Raw genomic sequence first — 17,057 nt, 5'->3', positions numbered from 1 at the left:
TAAACAGTGTAGTACCGTTAAATTTCATAAACAATGTAATAAGTTTCATAAGGAGTATGTGTGAGAACGCACACGCGCGTCAATTTTGTTTTAAATTATTTTAATATTAAAATTATGTATTTTTTCATTAAAATTTAAGTTCTTTTGTCATTTTTAGTAAAATTTAAGAGTTTTTCATTAAAATTTAAGTCTTTTTCATTAAATAACTTTGGCTTTACAAGAGAAGGCCCGCCAGAGAAAAAAGTCTTTCCCTTCTCAGACTTGTGGTCAGGAGAGGTAAAAATGCCTATGTGAGTCTTCCCGTCCCCTAAAAGGGGTGAATAAATGTGACTTGTCATTAGTTGTTCCCCTTTTAAAAAAAAATTAAAAAAAAAAAAAAAACTTAGCCCAAACCATTCTCATGAAAGTTCCCTATTTTTTATTGAGGACACATCATTTGGTTTAAAATTTTAATCTCCCTAGCATTATCATTATCATTTAGTATAAGATTGAATTTGAAAACCTGTGAAGCGGTGCGTTTTACAGGGAGAGGCAACAGTGGTGATCGCGAGGTGAACCGTGAACCAAACGACATCGTGCAGATTGATTTCATTACAATCAACCAGAGCCCTATGTAATCTGTTCTCCCAATTCCTTGCCTCCTTTCGTCGCTGCCCACTCTCTCTCTAATTGGTCGACGAGTCACTCACTGAGTCACCGAGCGATTCCGCCATGAAAGAAGACCAAGACCAAGACCAATACCAAGAAGCTGCCACCGGCGAGAAGCGGAAGCTGGAAGACAGCAGCATCAGCATCCTACTGGCCAAGCAGAAAGCTCAGGAAATCGCAGCCCGACTCGTAAGCGACGCCGAGTCAAAGCGTCCTCGACTCGAGGAGGAGCAGCCCTACCGCCAACCCAGCCCCGTCTACAACCCTCCTCCTTACCCTGGTACTGCTGCTTTTTCCCTTTGCTTTCTACTTTCTAGGGTTTTAGAATTCTATTTTTATTAATTATTCTATTTTTTAATTAATCTAGTATTTGTATTTGCTTCCTTTGTTAATTGAAAATTACAAAAAATTGGAAGGAAGATAATTGTAATCCCTAGCTTAAGATTTTTGGGGATTTTAGGATCGGATTAAGCGTGAATGTGAATTAATATTGTTTTGAATCTAGTTATAGGCTCATTAAAACTTATTTTGATACAACCATATATTTCCCTAAGGGTGCGAGGTGGGGTGGGGAAATATTTGGTATAGAATTCGTCATTCACGGGATTTGAACATTAAGTACTCTCACTTACAAGTGAAAAGGATTACCACTAGAATGTAGTACTAAGTGGCAGGGACGTTGAAACTTTAGGTTTGGGGAATTCCAGTAATGGTTGGCACTTTGGGTTCTGTTTTTGGGCTGCTCTCTGTGTCCCCTGTTATGAACCGAAAGCTTAAGTAGTTAACTCCTTGACTGCATGAGATTTTGAGGAGTATTGCTTGCTTCTCAATAATTCGCCTTGGTTTCCATAAGTGCTCAATGTCCACTTGTTTACTTCTAGGATAAAAAAGGGACCGTTGTGCGTGAATCTGAATTGTTGTATTATTCTGTGTAAGGAAATGCTTCGAGGTTTTATTTTTATATTTGTATCATACAGTAGTTAAGAATAAGGTGTCTGGCGGTATTCTTGTAATTCAAATGCACGTTTTAATCCAGGATCCTTTCCCGTTGGATTTGGAATTTGTGGTGTTATATTTTTATAGAATTATCCCTTTTAAAGCACTGCATGAGACCTTTTCTGGTCTTTGGTTTTCTAACTAAAAGGTTGGTTCAGTTTTTACTCCGCAATCAGGACAGTCTTATGGTTCTCCAAGCACAAGCAAGAAAATAACTATACCAAATGGGAAGGTACTTTGTTGATTTCTTGCTGCTCGGAATTATTTCATGGCCTAACACTGATGATTTGTCATTTGTTTTGGTAATTCTGCCTTTAGGTTGGGGTAATTATTGGAAAACAAGGAGAAACGATAAAAAGTCTACAACTTCAGTCAGGAGCCAAAATTCAGATAACCCGGGATTCAGAAGCTGATCCTACTTCTCTTACGAGGGATGTGGACTTGACCGGTACACCTGAGCAGATCAGTAGGGCGGAACAACTTATCAGTGATGTCCTAGCAGAGGTAAAGCCTATGTTTATATTGGTTTTGCATTGATGTTCTTGCTGTTTCATGAATCCGAAAGGTATCAGTCTCTAAAAAGACGTTCTGATATTTTTGTTGTACAGGCAGATGCAGGGGTCTCTGCTCCGTCTACAAATCAGGGATTCAACTCAATGCAACCTGGATCAGAACAGTTTATCATGAAAGTACCCACTAATAAGGTTAGATAATATAGTGGTTATTTTTTCTATATTTGAAGCACATGGTAATGTAGTAATGTATAATGTTCATATTTGCATTCATGATTGTTGTAGGTTGCTTTGATCATTGGCAAGGGAGGTGAGACGATCAGGACCATGCAAAGCAAGTCAGGAGCTCGTATTCAGGTGTGCACTTTCACTTTAAAGGAGGAGAGGGGGGAAGAAGTCATTGAATGTGATATTAATATGAACTTCCAACTTATACTATCTCAGAAATCCATTGGCTTTGGCTTATATTGGTCACATTATATTTTCAAATTGAAACTACATCAGCATTCTTGAAATAGAAAATGCAATTATGAAACTTTTTTCATGTTTGCATTCTTTACTGTGTTAAGGCCAATTCGATTGGTTCGATTGTTTCGGAAAATTGAGGCTTTTTGGCCCCAATTCTATAAATTTGACACAGGGCCCAAAATTGCTGTTTTTCTGGGTGTGATAGATTAGATTGCAGCGCTCATTTCTTTTGTTATAATAACTTCTCTATTTGAACCAATCCTGGAAAATGTCGTATGTTGTTTTTAGAATGAACCTCCAACTATTTAGGGACAAGGTCCATTAAAGAAAAGCATGAAAACCATAATAAGAAATGTATGTTCTTTATCCGTGCGCGCACACATATAACCTCTACACAGAAACAGCTAAACCTAATGAACAAGAAATATGCAATACAAAAATGTGGATTGGATGTTTACATAGTGATATTTTATACTCGAAAAGAAATACAAACTAGTTGAGTTAATTTACCCCAAATAACATATTCTTTTCAAAATCTTAATTTTTTAGAATTACAGAATACCTAATTTCATAAATTTTATCTTTAATATTGATGAGAATTAAATAAAAAAATTATAATTGTTATGTTATTATAGCCATTGTATGACCATGGTTGAACCTTTAACCTTGACCCTCTTTCTATCTTTCTTCAATGATTGGTCTAGCTTTTCGAGCATTGCTTCTTTTAGTTGTGGTTTTTCATCTAGATTAAATGCTTATCTGCTATTTTTATTCCTAAAGTTGTCAAATGACTTGAACCTTTCTGCATCATATTTGAGATTATGGCTCTGAATAAAAATAGCATAGGCATTTTTGTAGGATGACAATCATCTCATTACATGGGACAAGTCTAGCATGCTATTTGTCTCATGCGTTCTTATATCTTATCTCCATTATATTTAAGACATAATTTTGGTACAGGTGGTACCATTGCACCCTCCTCCTGGTGATATGTCAACTGAGAGATCAGTACATATAAATGGAACGACAGAGCAAATTGAGGCAGCCAAAGAATTGGTCAATGAAGTAATCAGCGGGGTGAGTCATCAGTACTTGTTGGTACCTCTTTCATTATTCGACCTTTTCCTTTCCTAAGTTAAGTGAAAATGAAAATGTGCAAATTCTATAAAGAATTGGCATTTCTTTCTTTTCCAAACCTTTTAGTCTGATGAACAAAGTCTTGTTTGGGTTAGCATGGTCGGATTTCCAGGAGTCGTATGGTCTTCATTCATCTTGGTTTTATGCATTCATGTCATGTTTGAAATGAGATTTGAATCTCTGTACTTAATCTAGCAACTTTTGCCAATGTTGTGGGAAAGAAGAAAAATAGGGTTTCATAAGAGATGGATTCTTGTCAAATAGGTTTAGGTGTGGCGAAAGATTGCTGACTAAATTATTTGTGGTTATTATTGTGGGTGAACCCTAGAACTGAATGGTTTGAGGTTTGAGTGATTGAGAGCTGATAAATTTTGTTGAAAGCATTCCTACGTATTGTCCGTCTTTGTTTCAAATACCAAAGAAAGTGGTGGATAGAATTGAAATAACCGTAAGAAATATCCTTTGGGAAGGAATGGGAAAGTCAAAAGGAACACTTGATAATTCGATGATTATTTTTCAGGCCATACTGGGATTATCTTTGGTTGGGCTACTCATCATCTTTCCTTGCTTTGTACTTTCTTTTATTTTTTGCGAACTGTTACTGTATGCTTTTAGCAGGTGATATACTGCTGATAGAAGCGAAGCTTAACCTTTAATGGGAAGTGTTGGAAGCCTAGGTAGGTCAAATATCGAGTATATGGAGTGCAAGTTCAGTAGGCATGGGGGCCTGAATGAGATAAGGGTGAGGATTGGAGATTAAGAAGTAAGAGGGAATGTTTTCATTATCTAGGATTTATCTTGCAAAATAACGTAGAATTGGATTGAGATTTCAACCATAGAATACAAGCTGGATGGATGAAGTGGAAGAGTGCATTGGGTGTGTTGTGCGCTTGTCGTATGCCACTAAAGCTCAAGGGATAAATATGTAGGAGCTGATAAGGCCAATGATGCTTTATGGCATGAAATGTTGGGCGGTCAAAAAGCAACATGAGCAAAAAATGAGCGTAGCGGAGATGAGAATGTTTCGTTGGATGTGTGGCACACGATAAAGGATAGGATTAAGAACGAGGATATCGAGGTAAAATAGGAGTGGCTACAATTAAATATAAGATGAGAAGAAAATCGGTTAAGGTGGTTTAGACACATGAACCAAGACTGACAAATGTTCCGTTAAGAAGATGTGACTATGATATGGAGGCTCAAGATAAAAGGGGTAGAGAAAGACGTAGGAAGACGTTGAACGAGACTATAAGAAAAGATATGGAGTACTTGGAGCTAACGGAAGACTTGGCGCAAAATCAAGCGCAATGGCGTTCTAGGATTCTATGTTTGGAGTGCTAAATGAGAATTTTGGAGTGCTAATAACAATTATCTATCTTTTCACTAATTTTTCTTTTATATATGTGAACATATAATAATGTCAGGTATCATGGCCTAAATTCGAACTTGGGTTTCTGGTCAAATTCTGCTCATGCTTGTCTAGTACTCGAAACATTCAGTTCCCATTACCTTTCTCATGATGTCCTTCCTCTAAATTACTGGATTCTTGCTTCTGCTCATCTTATATATATTTTATTTCAAAACTATATCAAAGTAATATGTTTATTTCAACACCTTGGTTTCACTTCTGCAGAAGCGTATAGTAAATCCCTCTGGAACCAATAGCTATATGCAGCAGTCTTACCCCCCTCCTGGTAGTTGGGCCCCACCAGGACAAGCTCCAATTCAGCAACAGCAACCCCATTATGGGTATGCACAACCAGGAAGTTATGCCCCTCCTGCCTCATACTATGGCAACTATCCTACGCAGGTAGCAGGTTGGGATCAATCAAACCAAGTAGCCACATCCCAGCCAGCTCAAGACAGTAGTGGATACAATTACTATGGACAACCACCTCAGCTGGGGTCAGCTCCCCAAAATCCTAGTTATGACTACAATCAGACACCTCCTGTCGCCATCCATGGTTATGATCAGGGATATGCTCAGCAGCCACCAAGTTATGGAGGCCAAGCTCCAGTATCTGATTACCAGCAACAATATGCAACTACAGGATATGGACCACCTGCGGTGCCATCCAGCGCGGATGCAACTGCTTCTCAAAGTACCCAGCCTTCAGCTGCTTATCCAGTTCCATACAGCCAGCCAACAGCCAACCCTCAAGCTGGGTATTGGACTCATCCAAGCAGCACAGGCCAAGCACATCCTGGTTATTACCAAACAGGTTATGGAGGGCAGCAGGGGGTTGAAGACCCTTCTGCAGCATCTCAGCCCGCAGCATATGGACACGGTGAGTACCATCAGCCAGAGCCTTCCCATTACGCCCCAGCAGTGAATCCGCCTACAAACAGTGAGTCACAGCATCAGCAGCAAGACCACTCACAGCTTCCAAGCAATGGATACGAAGAGCCATCAAGTTATGGTGGGGAAAGAACCGGCGACAAGAATTCAGATGGAGATGCGTCGGCCCCTGCAACAGAGACTGTTGGTTCTGAAAGCTGATATCGTAGCTGGTTAAGGATGTCATCTCTTACATATTTCCTTCCGTTCTTTCTCTTTTCTTTCCTGAAATGATTTTTGATATTGCTCTCACATACCATCTGTGTGGCTGCAGGACGTTATATTTCTAGTCTTAACATGTAGGAATATCTTGCTAGACAGCCGTTTATTGTGTTCATATGTGATGATTAGCCGTCAACCGGCTGTCTGTGAGTCGCTGTTTTGCGGATCTCTAGTTCTATGTTAATTTAATTCCGTAATACTCAGTCCCGAGGTCCATGAAATATTTGTAATCGAATGGCGCCATATGCGCACGAAGGTAGTTTTTGTTGTTTGGTGAACGCATAAGACAGTTTGCCTGCGTTTGATATATTGGTTACTGTTAAGCACTAGAGTCTTAAGCTATGAAATGCCCGGATTTCTTCTGAAATATGAGTGTGTTGCTTTGGAAGAACAATACAGATGAACAGAAGCATGCCACTATAAAAGGAGAAACTGAAACGCAGGCGGAGGGGGAACCCTCCAATGCGCCGTTGCTCCAATTTCACATCCGTACATTTGTGACTGAAGATAATGTCGAATTTCATCGGTGGTGTTCTGAACTCCCGCTTGCACGAGAACCCCCACCGAAACAAAGCATTGTATTAACTAAATTGCATAGACTATCTCTCCGTTGCTGTCGATGTCAATGTCGGGATCAGACTCTAGATCCTCCTCCTTGTTATCTACGTCCAGGCTGTGAAGAAGATACCGGTTGAGACTGTTGGTCCCAGCTGCGGGTGTTGTAGCCACGGCAATCATCTGCATAATCACATCAAGGCCTTGCACGGGTTGACCAGGCTCTTCAAACTGGTTGTTCATGGTGTTTTCAACCGTGAGATCTGCCGGAAGGTTTTTAAGAAACCATTCGTGGTTCCTAATCTCAGGGATGGTTATCCTCTGTTGCACACGAAGATATTTAATGAAAATCGAACCAGTAGAGCTTGAAATATAGTTCTATGCACAAAAGCCGCCTATTCGGCAATGTATTTACGGATTAACGTATAATGCAAAGGATATCAGACACCTTCTCGGGCTCAGCTACGAAAATCCTTGATATTAGATGGCAGCACTCCGTCAGGAATCGAGTACTGGACGTTCGTTATCCGCTGCAAAAGAGGAAAAGCCTTCGACTTCAGTTAAGTATCACAGCAACCAAGTTTCGGTAGAAATCAAGTTTCGAAAAGTTACATGTATTGTCTTGCGGAAGTTTTTAGGCTCCCCAGGATCTTCAAACGGGTACGCACCCACAAAATGAGGAAACCTTCAGTCAATTGAACCTTGTGCTGAAAAACAAGGAACAATCAGGTGTGAAGGAAAACATTGAAGATCGGGAAGCGTAGAGCAGCAAAATCGTTTGGGTTTTGAGTCTTTGGATTTGTTTTGTAAAAAGTATTAGTCATGAAAAGAATATTAGTACATTTCATATCAACTTTTGATTATAATTGTTATAAATTTTAAAGATTGGCTATAGTTCTATATTGAGTTCAAATTTTACTCATTTTTCCAAATTTCCCATGCAGCACTGAGGACTGAGAGAAGAGACCAAGCCTAATTTGGAAAACTAACCAAAATTTGGACCTTGAGTAGAATTTTAACCAACCATTATATCTTTTCATAATTTTAACCAAGACTTGAGATAAAAGTACTGCAATACCTCTTTTAACTAAGATAATTACAAAACTATGCAGTCTTTCCCTTAAAAAAAAATACCTTGCCTCGTAGATTTTTGACATTAGAAGCTCCAAAACTGCTTGAATAGGGGCACTCATACACTCATGTGCAACTTTTCTCACTCCAATAGCTCTAAAAATCGGTCGGCACAAATGGGTCCTCTAGAAATCGAAATTGGAGCTTGAAATTCTCAAATGGGTACTCATCATTAAGAAGAAGAAGAAGGAAGAAATTCATAGCTTTGCATCGAAACCAAATGACGCCACTTGGCCTTTCCTTGAATTTGTGCTGTGTAGACAGGTTGTCATTAATTTAAATTTAGGCGTGAAGTTATTTTTCAGGGGAATGAGTTTACAATAGAGAAGATGTAGTTTGTAATTATTTTAGTTAGGAAAGGGTAGTATAGTATTTTCATGTCACGTTTTTGGTTAGAATTATGAAGATTATAATGATTGGTTAAAATTATATTTATGATCTAAATTTTGGTTAGTTTTTCTAATTGCCGGATAAATATAGACAGTACGAAATAACAAGGTAGTACTACAGATAAGCAATGAAAGAATAGCTAACACTTATCTATATTACTACCTTGTTAGTAAGTACCATCTTATTAAATTAATTTCAAACACATTTATGTTTGAGTTTAATCACCAGAGATCTTTCATAATTTAGCACCGGACTCCAGCAAAATGAAGCCCGTCGTGCATGCCGAGAGAGAGAGAGAGAGAGAGAGAGAGAGAGAGAGAGAGAGAGAGAGAGCACACTTGCTTCAGATATAAATACAAAACAATGTATCCACTCAGAAATCTAGTATTAGGTATCAGGAAAAGAAAAAGAAGCAAAGATAGACAATGTATTCATACCATTGCGTGACAGTAACTGACTCCTGATGTAAGTGGTTGGAAGAAGAAGCGGGACTGCAAAACAAGTACCTTAGAAATAGGTAGGACTCATTAAACAAAATCAATTTGGTGGATAAGAATCTCATCCTCACTGAAACGCCCAGCGTTGCATATCCGCTCAAATACCTCTCCTCCAGATGCATATTCCATAACAATAGCCAGGTGAGTGGGTGTTAGCATGGTACGAAACTGAGTTCCGCAGTGAATTTAGTTTGTGATTAGATGTTAATATTTAACAGACCTCTTTGAATCGGACAATGTTCGGATGTCTCAATGACCTGTGGTTTATAATTTCTCTTTGTACATTTTCACCTGTCTGTTAGAAGAAAAAAAAAAAGTACAGAAGTTGAGTAAATCAACAATAAAAGGAGAATATTAGAAGTGGAATCACCAAGCACAACACTGCCACGAAATTAAAATCTTATGTTGCATGGATAAAACCCGATCAATCAGGAAACATGTCCTGCCTACATCACTATGTATAAATTCAAATTCAAGCTTCATTCACACTACTGATACGAAGATAAAATAAAATGGTTAATCGAGTGGTTTACAAAAGAATGCACGCATTGTTAAAACCCATCAAGCCAATGTCTTTCCGCTTCTGATTTACCAATGAGAACCATTAGTCCTCCGTTGCACACGAAGATATTTAATGAAAATCGAACCAGTAGAGCTTGAAATGTAGTTTTATGCACAAAAGCTGCCTATTCGGCAATGTATTTACGGATTAAAGTATAATGCAAAGGATATCACACACCTTCTCGGGCTCAGCTACGAAAATCCTTGATATTAGATAGCAGCACTCTGGAGATATATGAACATAGTCAGGAATTGAGTGCTGGACATTCGTTATCCGCTGCAAAAGAGGAAAAACCTTCTACTTCAGTTAAGTATCGCAGCAACCAAGTTTCGGTGGGAAATAAGTTTCGAAAAGTTACATGTATTGTCTTGCGGAAGTTTTAGGCTCCCCGGGATCTTCAAACGGGTACGCACCCACCAACATGACGTATAAGGTCACCCCACAAGACCATACGTCCGCAATCTGGAAAAGTAGATCAAAACGGAGATTAGTAGCACGATTTACTCGGTTTTATGAAAGCAGAAACACGGGGAATAGTATCCTTCATCCATGATTGTGCAGAAATGTAGAGTCTTTTTGGCACCAACAAAATATCAGTGCAAAATATTGGATCAGTTATGCAGGAAATCGAGTTCCAACACTGAAACTTCATAAGCAACCCTTTCTTCTTAAAGGGAGGTAAGCAATCAAATTGCCAGCATTAACTATTTTATTTTTTGCTTCCCTGAAATTGGAGTTGCCTCAGGTAGTCAATTCCAAAAAGTGCAAAACTAATTCATAAGCAACCCCTGAAATTTGTGTTGCCTCATTTACCCCTGAAGTTAGATTTGCCAATTTTCCATCCAACTTTATTAAAGCACTCGAAATGCAAACCTAATTCTCGTAAAAAGCATTGATTTCGGTTTGGTAAATTGGATACAAAGCCAATATTTTGCAGTTGCTAATTACACTTTTATGGCTAATTCAAACAAAAAGTGTACGGAGTGAATTAGCTCAAAAAGTGTACAAAATGAACTAGCGGAGAGAAAAGGAAGGGATAAAATTACTTTTTTGCCCTCAAACAATTTGCATGTGTTGTGCATGTGTCTGAGTTGAACAGAAAATTGGATGGAGAATTGGCAAATCTTACTCTAGGGGGTAAATTGGCTAATTTTACAAGTTTAGATGGGTAATCGACTAAAATTAAAGTTCGAGGAGAAATCGGCAGCTCCTTACAAGTTCAAGAGAGAAATCGACAAATACCCCTAAGGAGCTGCCGATGAAGGGAAATCGGCATGCTCGCTTAGTTACTATTGACATAGAAATAGAACAACCTTATCATACTCAACTAAGCGATGAGGGGAGTATATAGTTAGATAAATCGATTAATGTTGTAAACATTACTAGTTTAAGTGTGATTGTGTAAATCCTAGATTAGATTTGATTCTAGTTATCCTTTCCTATTACAACTTGCATGACTTGGGGAAGAAGGAATATCTTCTCTCCTTTTACTACTATAAATAAAGGCACAATGTAGGAGGGATAACAACACATATTCTCCTACAATTCTACAAACACATCTCTCTCAATCTCTCTCCCTCTACCGCCGGCCACCTTTAACCTTGTCAGATAAAATAGACCACAACACGCTCCTACCGTTGCACTTAGGAATCTGACGTTGAAGAATTTTTCTGCATCAAACTAGTTCATCCATATCATCACGCAATCAAGTTCTTTCAAAACAATGGTTTTTATCTTGATATTTTTGCAGCCCTGATAGCATGAACATTCACCATAATGCATGACCCAACTTTACGTTTTTCGAATTTTAGATTCTACATAAATTGTGTATACATTATATTCATAATTATTAAATTATGTGAATTTGATATTTGCTATGAATTGAATCAAATATATTTGTATATTCATCACATTGAATTAAATTAACATATTATTGTTTTGACTATGCATATAATTGAATTGAATTTAAAAAAAAAAAAAATTGAAGGGAAACCTAGGGTTCTTTTAAACCCATGACCACCATCATGAAGATGGGCTCCCCACGCCAAGCTGAGACCCACGGAGCCATAAGCTCCGAGCTTTTCAAACCTAGAAAACCCGACACCTTTCATGGTGTCCCAATCCACTTTGACCACAGCATGGCCTGCAGCCACTGCCCTGAACCTTTGGTTCATGTCATAGACTACCAGAAGTCGTCCCACGTCAGAAATTGGACCGAGATTCACTTGAATCTCGTTGGAATTTTGTCGAAAATCTGATTCAAATTTTCTAGGGTTTGGTTAACATCGAGATTACATCATCTCCGTTCACCACCATGGTCATCAACGACCACCATGACTCAACCCGAGTCCTAACCAACCCCGGACTGCCACCAGGAGCGCAGGTCCGGTGTTCTTCTCTGGCGAAATGCACCCAGCACACACTGGGGTGTTTGGTTCCAAAACCCGAGCCCTATTGGGCTTTGTTACTCGACTTGTTTCATTTTTCTTTTGGGCTCCTGGCCTGACCCCAAGCCACTGGGCTTGACCCTCTATTGAAATCTTATTCCAGCTCGTTGGGCTTTGGAGCTTCCCCAGCCCAAACCGTTTCTCCCGCTCGTGTGTGAAAAAAAAAATTGTATTTTTGGGGCTCGCCTGAAGTGGCTTAAGTGAAATTTTTTTAAGCCTTTTGTGTTTGCCTGTAGCAGCCCATTCCCCTGCCCAATCCTCCCCATGGACTTGCAGTCCCACCCGAGACCCACAACCCAATTTTCTCGACTTAGGTCTTATGGACCAAATTTTTTTAACCCACTCGTGGGCTTATTATTTTCTTTTGGGCCCCGAGTTTTATTCACCTAATTATTTTAGGCCCAATGGGTTTTATATTTTTTCACCCACACTTTAAATTTGGCCCGAAATCCAAATAATTAATTCAATTATAATTATAGACCTAAAGTTCTATTTTGCCAATTTTTGTTACATATTTATGTGTATATATTTGTGTTTGCCTGCAGGAATATATGAACCTGAAGTTCATAATTATTTGAAACTAAAGTTCCTTATAAACATGCCTTGTTTGGAAACTTGAAGTTTTCCTTTAAAAACATTGTAAACACGAATTTTCCTATGATGAATGAAACAAGAACACGTGTACAAAATAATATTTTGTATTAATTTTGGGGTTACAATCTCTTTTACAATTTGATCCTCTGATTCTATCTTCGTAAGGTGTAGATTTGTGGATGAGTTGTTGATTGAAAGGGTTGTCGAGGCTTGATCTAGGGATGAACAGTGGTGCAGATTTGTTGATGCAAAAAGCTGTCGGGGCTTGATCTTAGGATGAACAAGGATGAATGGATCTTCAAGGGCCTGTGGGGCTTGATCTTGATGAACGAGGATGAACGGATCTTCAAGGGCCTTCGAAGTTTGATCTTGATGAATAGTTGTGTGGATTACTTCAAAGGCCGTTAGGCTTGATCTTGATGAATGAAGATGAACGGATCTTCAAGGGCCTTTGGGGCTTGATCTTGATGAACAGTTGTGTGGATTTCTTCAAGGGCCGTTGGGCTTGATCTTGATGAATGAGGATGAACGGATCTTCAAGGGCCTTTGGGGCTTGATCTTGATGAACAGTTGTGTAGATTTCTTCAAGGATTTGACGAAGAATAAAGAAAGCTTTCTTGATCCTTCGGGATTTTTGGGAATTTGGGAGGTTGGATGCTTGAAAACTTTAGAGTTTCATAGCTTCAAGGATTTAGGGAATTCTCTTCCAATTTGGGAGTAGAGAAATGTATATGTGAATTGGTCCCCTGAAATGAATGAAATGGCCTTGTATTTATAGAAATTTTCAAGGCCTAAATTTGAATATAATATTTAGATGAAATAAATCATTTCTGCCAGGTGTTGACACGTGTCCTATTTGATGACTTTTCTGATTTTTTTTTATTTTTCGTTGAGCCACACATTACTTGTAAAATTTATGTGACACGTGAACGTTGAAATTTTAATGCATTGGTCAACATTTATTTCACCAAAATTTCGATGTCTACAAATGCCCCCACTTTAAGGCGCGTCGTATACATGTGCTTGTCACATGTAGAAGATGTGTTTCGAAGTCCGTTAATGTAGATGCCGATCTAAGAGCCGTCGAGGCTTGATCTTGAATTGGACTGGAAATTTCTTCAAGGGCCTTCAGGGCTTGATCTTGAATTCGGTTGGAAGATTTTCTAGTTTCCTGGTTTTCTCCAAAGGTTTGAACTTACTCCTTTTATTTGGAGTTGAATTTGATTCAAGGGTGGAAGGTTTTCAGGTTTTCTCCAAAGGTCTGAACTTACTCCTTTGATACGGAGTTAAATTTGATTCAAGGGTGGTGGACACTTGATCTTGAATCGGACTTATGATTTCTTCAAAGACCATCGAGGCTTGATCTTGAATTTAAACGAGACCACAAGCAGTTTCACCTAGCAAGTGAGATTCGACTTCGTTGTGGATGAATTGGCACGTGCAGTTGTTGCGTTTGTTAATTATCCACAAGCTTGATGTTTCATTGCCACTCGTCTTATCTGTTTTCTAGGCAGATGTGGTATCTTCTCTGAAAGTACATCAGCAGTTGAAGATGATTACTTGAGAGCGATACTAGGTAAGTAATCAAGGAAGGGGTTCCAGGCAGTCAGTTTCTGACTGGAAGCTTGATTCCAAGTGCCGACTGATTGCTCTCATTCTCATTATCCTGCAGGTAAGAACAAGGACAAAGAAAACGACAGAGAGCAAGCATGATATGAGATACAATCGCTTTATACCCAGATGATATGAGATACTTTTGCTTTTGAATAAGTAGTGGTGATTTGACGGCGTTGCACGGTGAGGCTCTAATCTTCAACGACAGTGCCAGCGAAAGGCTGTTGAAGCTTCTCAAGCTCTTCGATTAGAGCAACGATGTCAAGCTTGGATTTGACTTAGACTTCTCTGTTTGGATTATGCGGTTATGTAGGGAAGGGCGTCGTGCTATAGTGACATATTTTGGCTCATCATTGATCCTTATGCTTTAATCTCTTGCATAGCAGAGGTGGTGCGCAAACTTTGCATTTGAATGGTCATTCCGAACATCACTTTTCAGTGACTCATCCATGTTTGGCAGCTTCAGTGTAAAGAGCCAACATCATATCAACTGTCCTGAAGTATTCACTAGGGAAATTCGAGACCTATCGACAGTTGAAGACGAGCGCTCGAGAGTAATGCTAGGTACGTAACCAGGCAAAGGTTCTAGGCAATCAGTTCTAGATCGGAAGTTTGATTTCAAGTTCCGATTCTTTCTCTTTGTCTTGCAGGTAAGAGTAAGGGAAAAAACATGATATGAGATACTTTTTCTTTCAACCCTGATAATATGAGACACATTTGCTTTTGAAGAAGTAGCGGATGAATCAGCATATGTAGTTGTTGCACTTGTCTCCACATGCTTTGATGTATTATTTTCACTTGCCTTATCTGTTCTCCAGGTAGATGTGATATCTTCTTTGGAAGTACATTAACAATTGAAGATAAGTACTTGAGAGCAATGCTAGGTAAGCAATCAGGGAAGGAGGTTCCAAGTAGTCAGTTCTAAATCGAAAGGTTGATTCCAAGTGCCGGCTGATTGCTCTCTTTCTTTTTGTCCTACAGGGAAGAACAAGAACAAAGAAAAGGACAGAGAGAGAGCAAGCTAAGAGATACTCTTGCTTTTGACCCTGATGATATTAGATACTTTTGCTGTGGTGTGACTTGGTTGAAGAGGTATTTTCAGGGAGGAAGAAAACTGAGTATGTTGAGAGGTTTAGTTGCAGATGTATTCTTGGCAAGGGAGAAGAGTTAGGTGTTTTGGATGTGTGCCTTGCCATAGAGGATGAATGTCAACATATATAAGGATTTCTCAATAGCAGGTAGTGGTGCGGACGTGGCCTTGTTACCCACGCTTGTCGGTGACAGCGTTGTAGTTGGAATAGTAAAATTCACGCGTTTTCAACTTTGTCAAAGATATTTGACAAAGTTGCACGTGATATCCAAAAAGCGAAGATTGCGTCTGAAAAGTGTTGATGGACTTTATGCAGTGCACACTTTGAAGATTTCCCGCTTGTGAAAATTGTCCCTACTGTATTTATGAGATTTTACTCTATCCAACCCTTTTCTTTCATCATTTTTGAAAATGGCTTACCCATCTAACATTTTCTTACATTTGAGTCTCAGGAGTGATACAGACGAGCCACGTCAGGATAATATATGACGTCCGTCCTTCTTATCTTCTAATGGCCTTCTTACAGTTGGAGACTATGTGATAAGGGATGAAATAACAGCTACAATAGTAGCTAGGAACCTCTTTACTCCCAGATTGAGGCGCCACATGATCAATCTCTAGTGTCTCTTTCTTCTGGGGTTCTGCCAGGTGCTGAGGCTTTACGTGAGCAACCTTTGTGAACGCTCCCTTTTTTTTTTTTTTTTTTTGGTTGCACGTATTTGTAATTTTTCAGAGATATCAATAGACAGACTTTATTTCATTTAGTGTATCTAAATACCATAGAGCATATATCTTACTAAGATGTGTTACTTCCCTTTTTTTTTTTATCATATATTTTTTAAAATGGTGCCGTGCACCATCCCATCATCTTTCTCCTTTTTTTTTCTTTTTTTTTTTTCATAATTATTTTTAGACGATGCCTGATGAACCATCCTCCCCCTACTTTCCTACTTTGCAATTATTCAGTCGCCACCACCCATTTTCTTTTTTCCTTCTTGACTTGCTAATAGTAGCATGCATCTTTTTTTTTTTTTTTTTTGTTGGGTCGACCAACACCTTTCTTTCTATATATCCCCCACATGGTGCAGAGAGAAATGTAGAGGAGCTTAGAGTAGCGGGAGGCTAGGCACGGAGCAAGGAGGCAAGTAGGTGTGAGTTGACAAACTTTGGTTTTGTTAATCACATTCAAAGTGTGAACACGAATTTTCCTGAAACAAGAATACGTGTACAAAATATATTTTTGTATTTATGATTTTGGGGTTACAATCTCTTTGTAATTTGATCCTCTGATTCTGATGCGAGAATTACTTGACACTCAAATTAAACCCTCGTTTGACAATTGTAGTAGAATGGATAAGTGAGGGATCGTTCTAGACCGGGGATTAGGAGGGCTTGCTAAAACCTTCTAAATTGACTTAAAAACATAAAAACACAATATAAAACACTATTTAATGCTCGAAGAAAGCAAAACTAAAAATAAGAAAGATTAAGACTAAGACTTCAACGAAATAGGGGGGAATTGGATTTGGACGAATTTAAACTAAAATAAATACTTGGAAACAAAACAAATTGTAAATACGGATTTGACGGAAATGAATGGATGGGAAGCTAGCTAAGGGTTCTTTCTCTACACATGATATTTATGCATATGAATCAATTTCCAGTTATTCCTTCATTGAATTATGAACGACAATGCCCCAAATTAACCGTGACATCACTAGTTAACCCTTAGATTTTCCTTATATTATTGGATTGGATGGCATCATTCGACAACCCGAAACATTCTCAAAAGTTCCCTACATGTCATCATAATAGAGATACAATTGAAGATCATTAAGAATAATGAAAACCATAAG

The 17,057-nt window shown here is 38.7% G+C and overlaps 1 protein-coding gene and 1 pseudogene across 2 annotated transcripts; one reads left to right on the top strand and one right to left on the bottom strand.

Moving 5' to 3' along the window:
* Positions 1–506: 506 nt before the first annotated feature.
* On the top strand, positions 507–6,688 carry LOC137725235 (uncharacterized). The gene is made up of 7 exons (XM_068463861.2): positions 507–928; positions 1,803–1,876; positions 1,963–2,148; positions 2,253–2,348; positions 2,442–2,513; positions 3,585–3,701; positions 5,395–6,688. Exons 1-7 carry the CDS (start codon positions 712–714, stop codon positions 6,259–6,261), a joined length of 1,629 nt encoding a protein of 542 aa, XP_068319962.2. The 5' UTR covers positions 507–711; the 3' UTR covers positions 6,262–6,688.
* Positions 6,297–11,630, bottom strand: LOC137724963 (serine/threonine-protein kinase SRK2E-like; annotated as a pseudogene). The gene is made up of 4 exons (XR_015963227.1): positions 11,467–11,630; positions 7,489–7,561; positions 7,325–7,406; positions 6,297–7,197 (listed from the first exon to the last, which is right to left on the bottom strand). The product of XR_015963227.1 is annotated as a serine/threonine-protein kinase SRK2E-like (transcript).
* Between the last annotated feature and the right edge of the window lie 5,427 nt (positions 11,631–17,057).

This window comes from Pyrus communis, chromosome 5, assembly GCF_041283825.1.
Source record: "Pyrus communis isolate YQ-2024b chromosome 5, ASM4128382v1, whole genome shotgun sequence".
Classification (NCBI taxonomy): Eukaryota; Viridiplantae; Streptophyta; class Magnoliopsida; order Rosales; family Rosaceae; genus Pyrus; species Pyrus communis.
The sequence above is the reverse complement of the archived record's forward strand: the minus strand, read 5'-3'. Positions and strand labels throughout refer to the sequence as shown.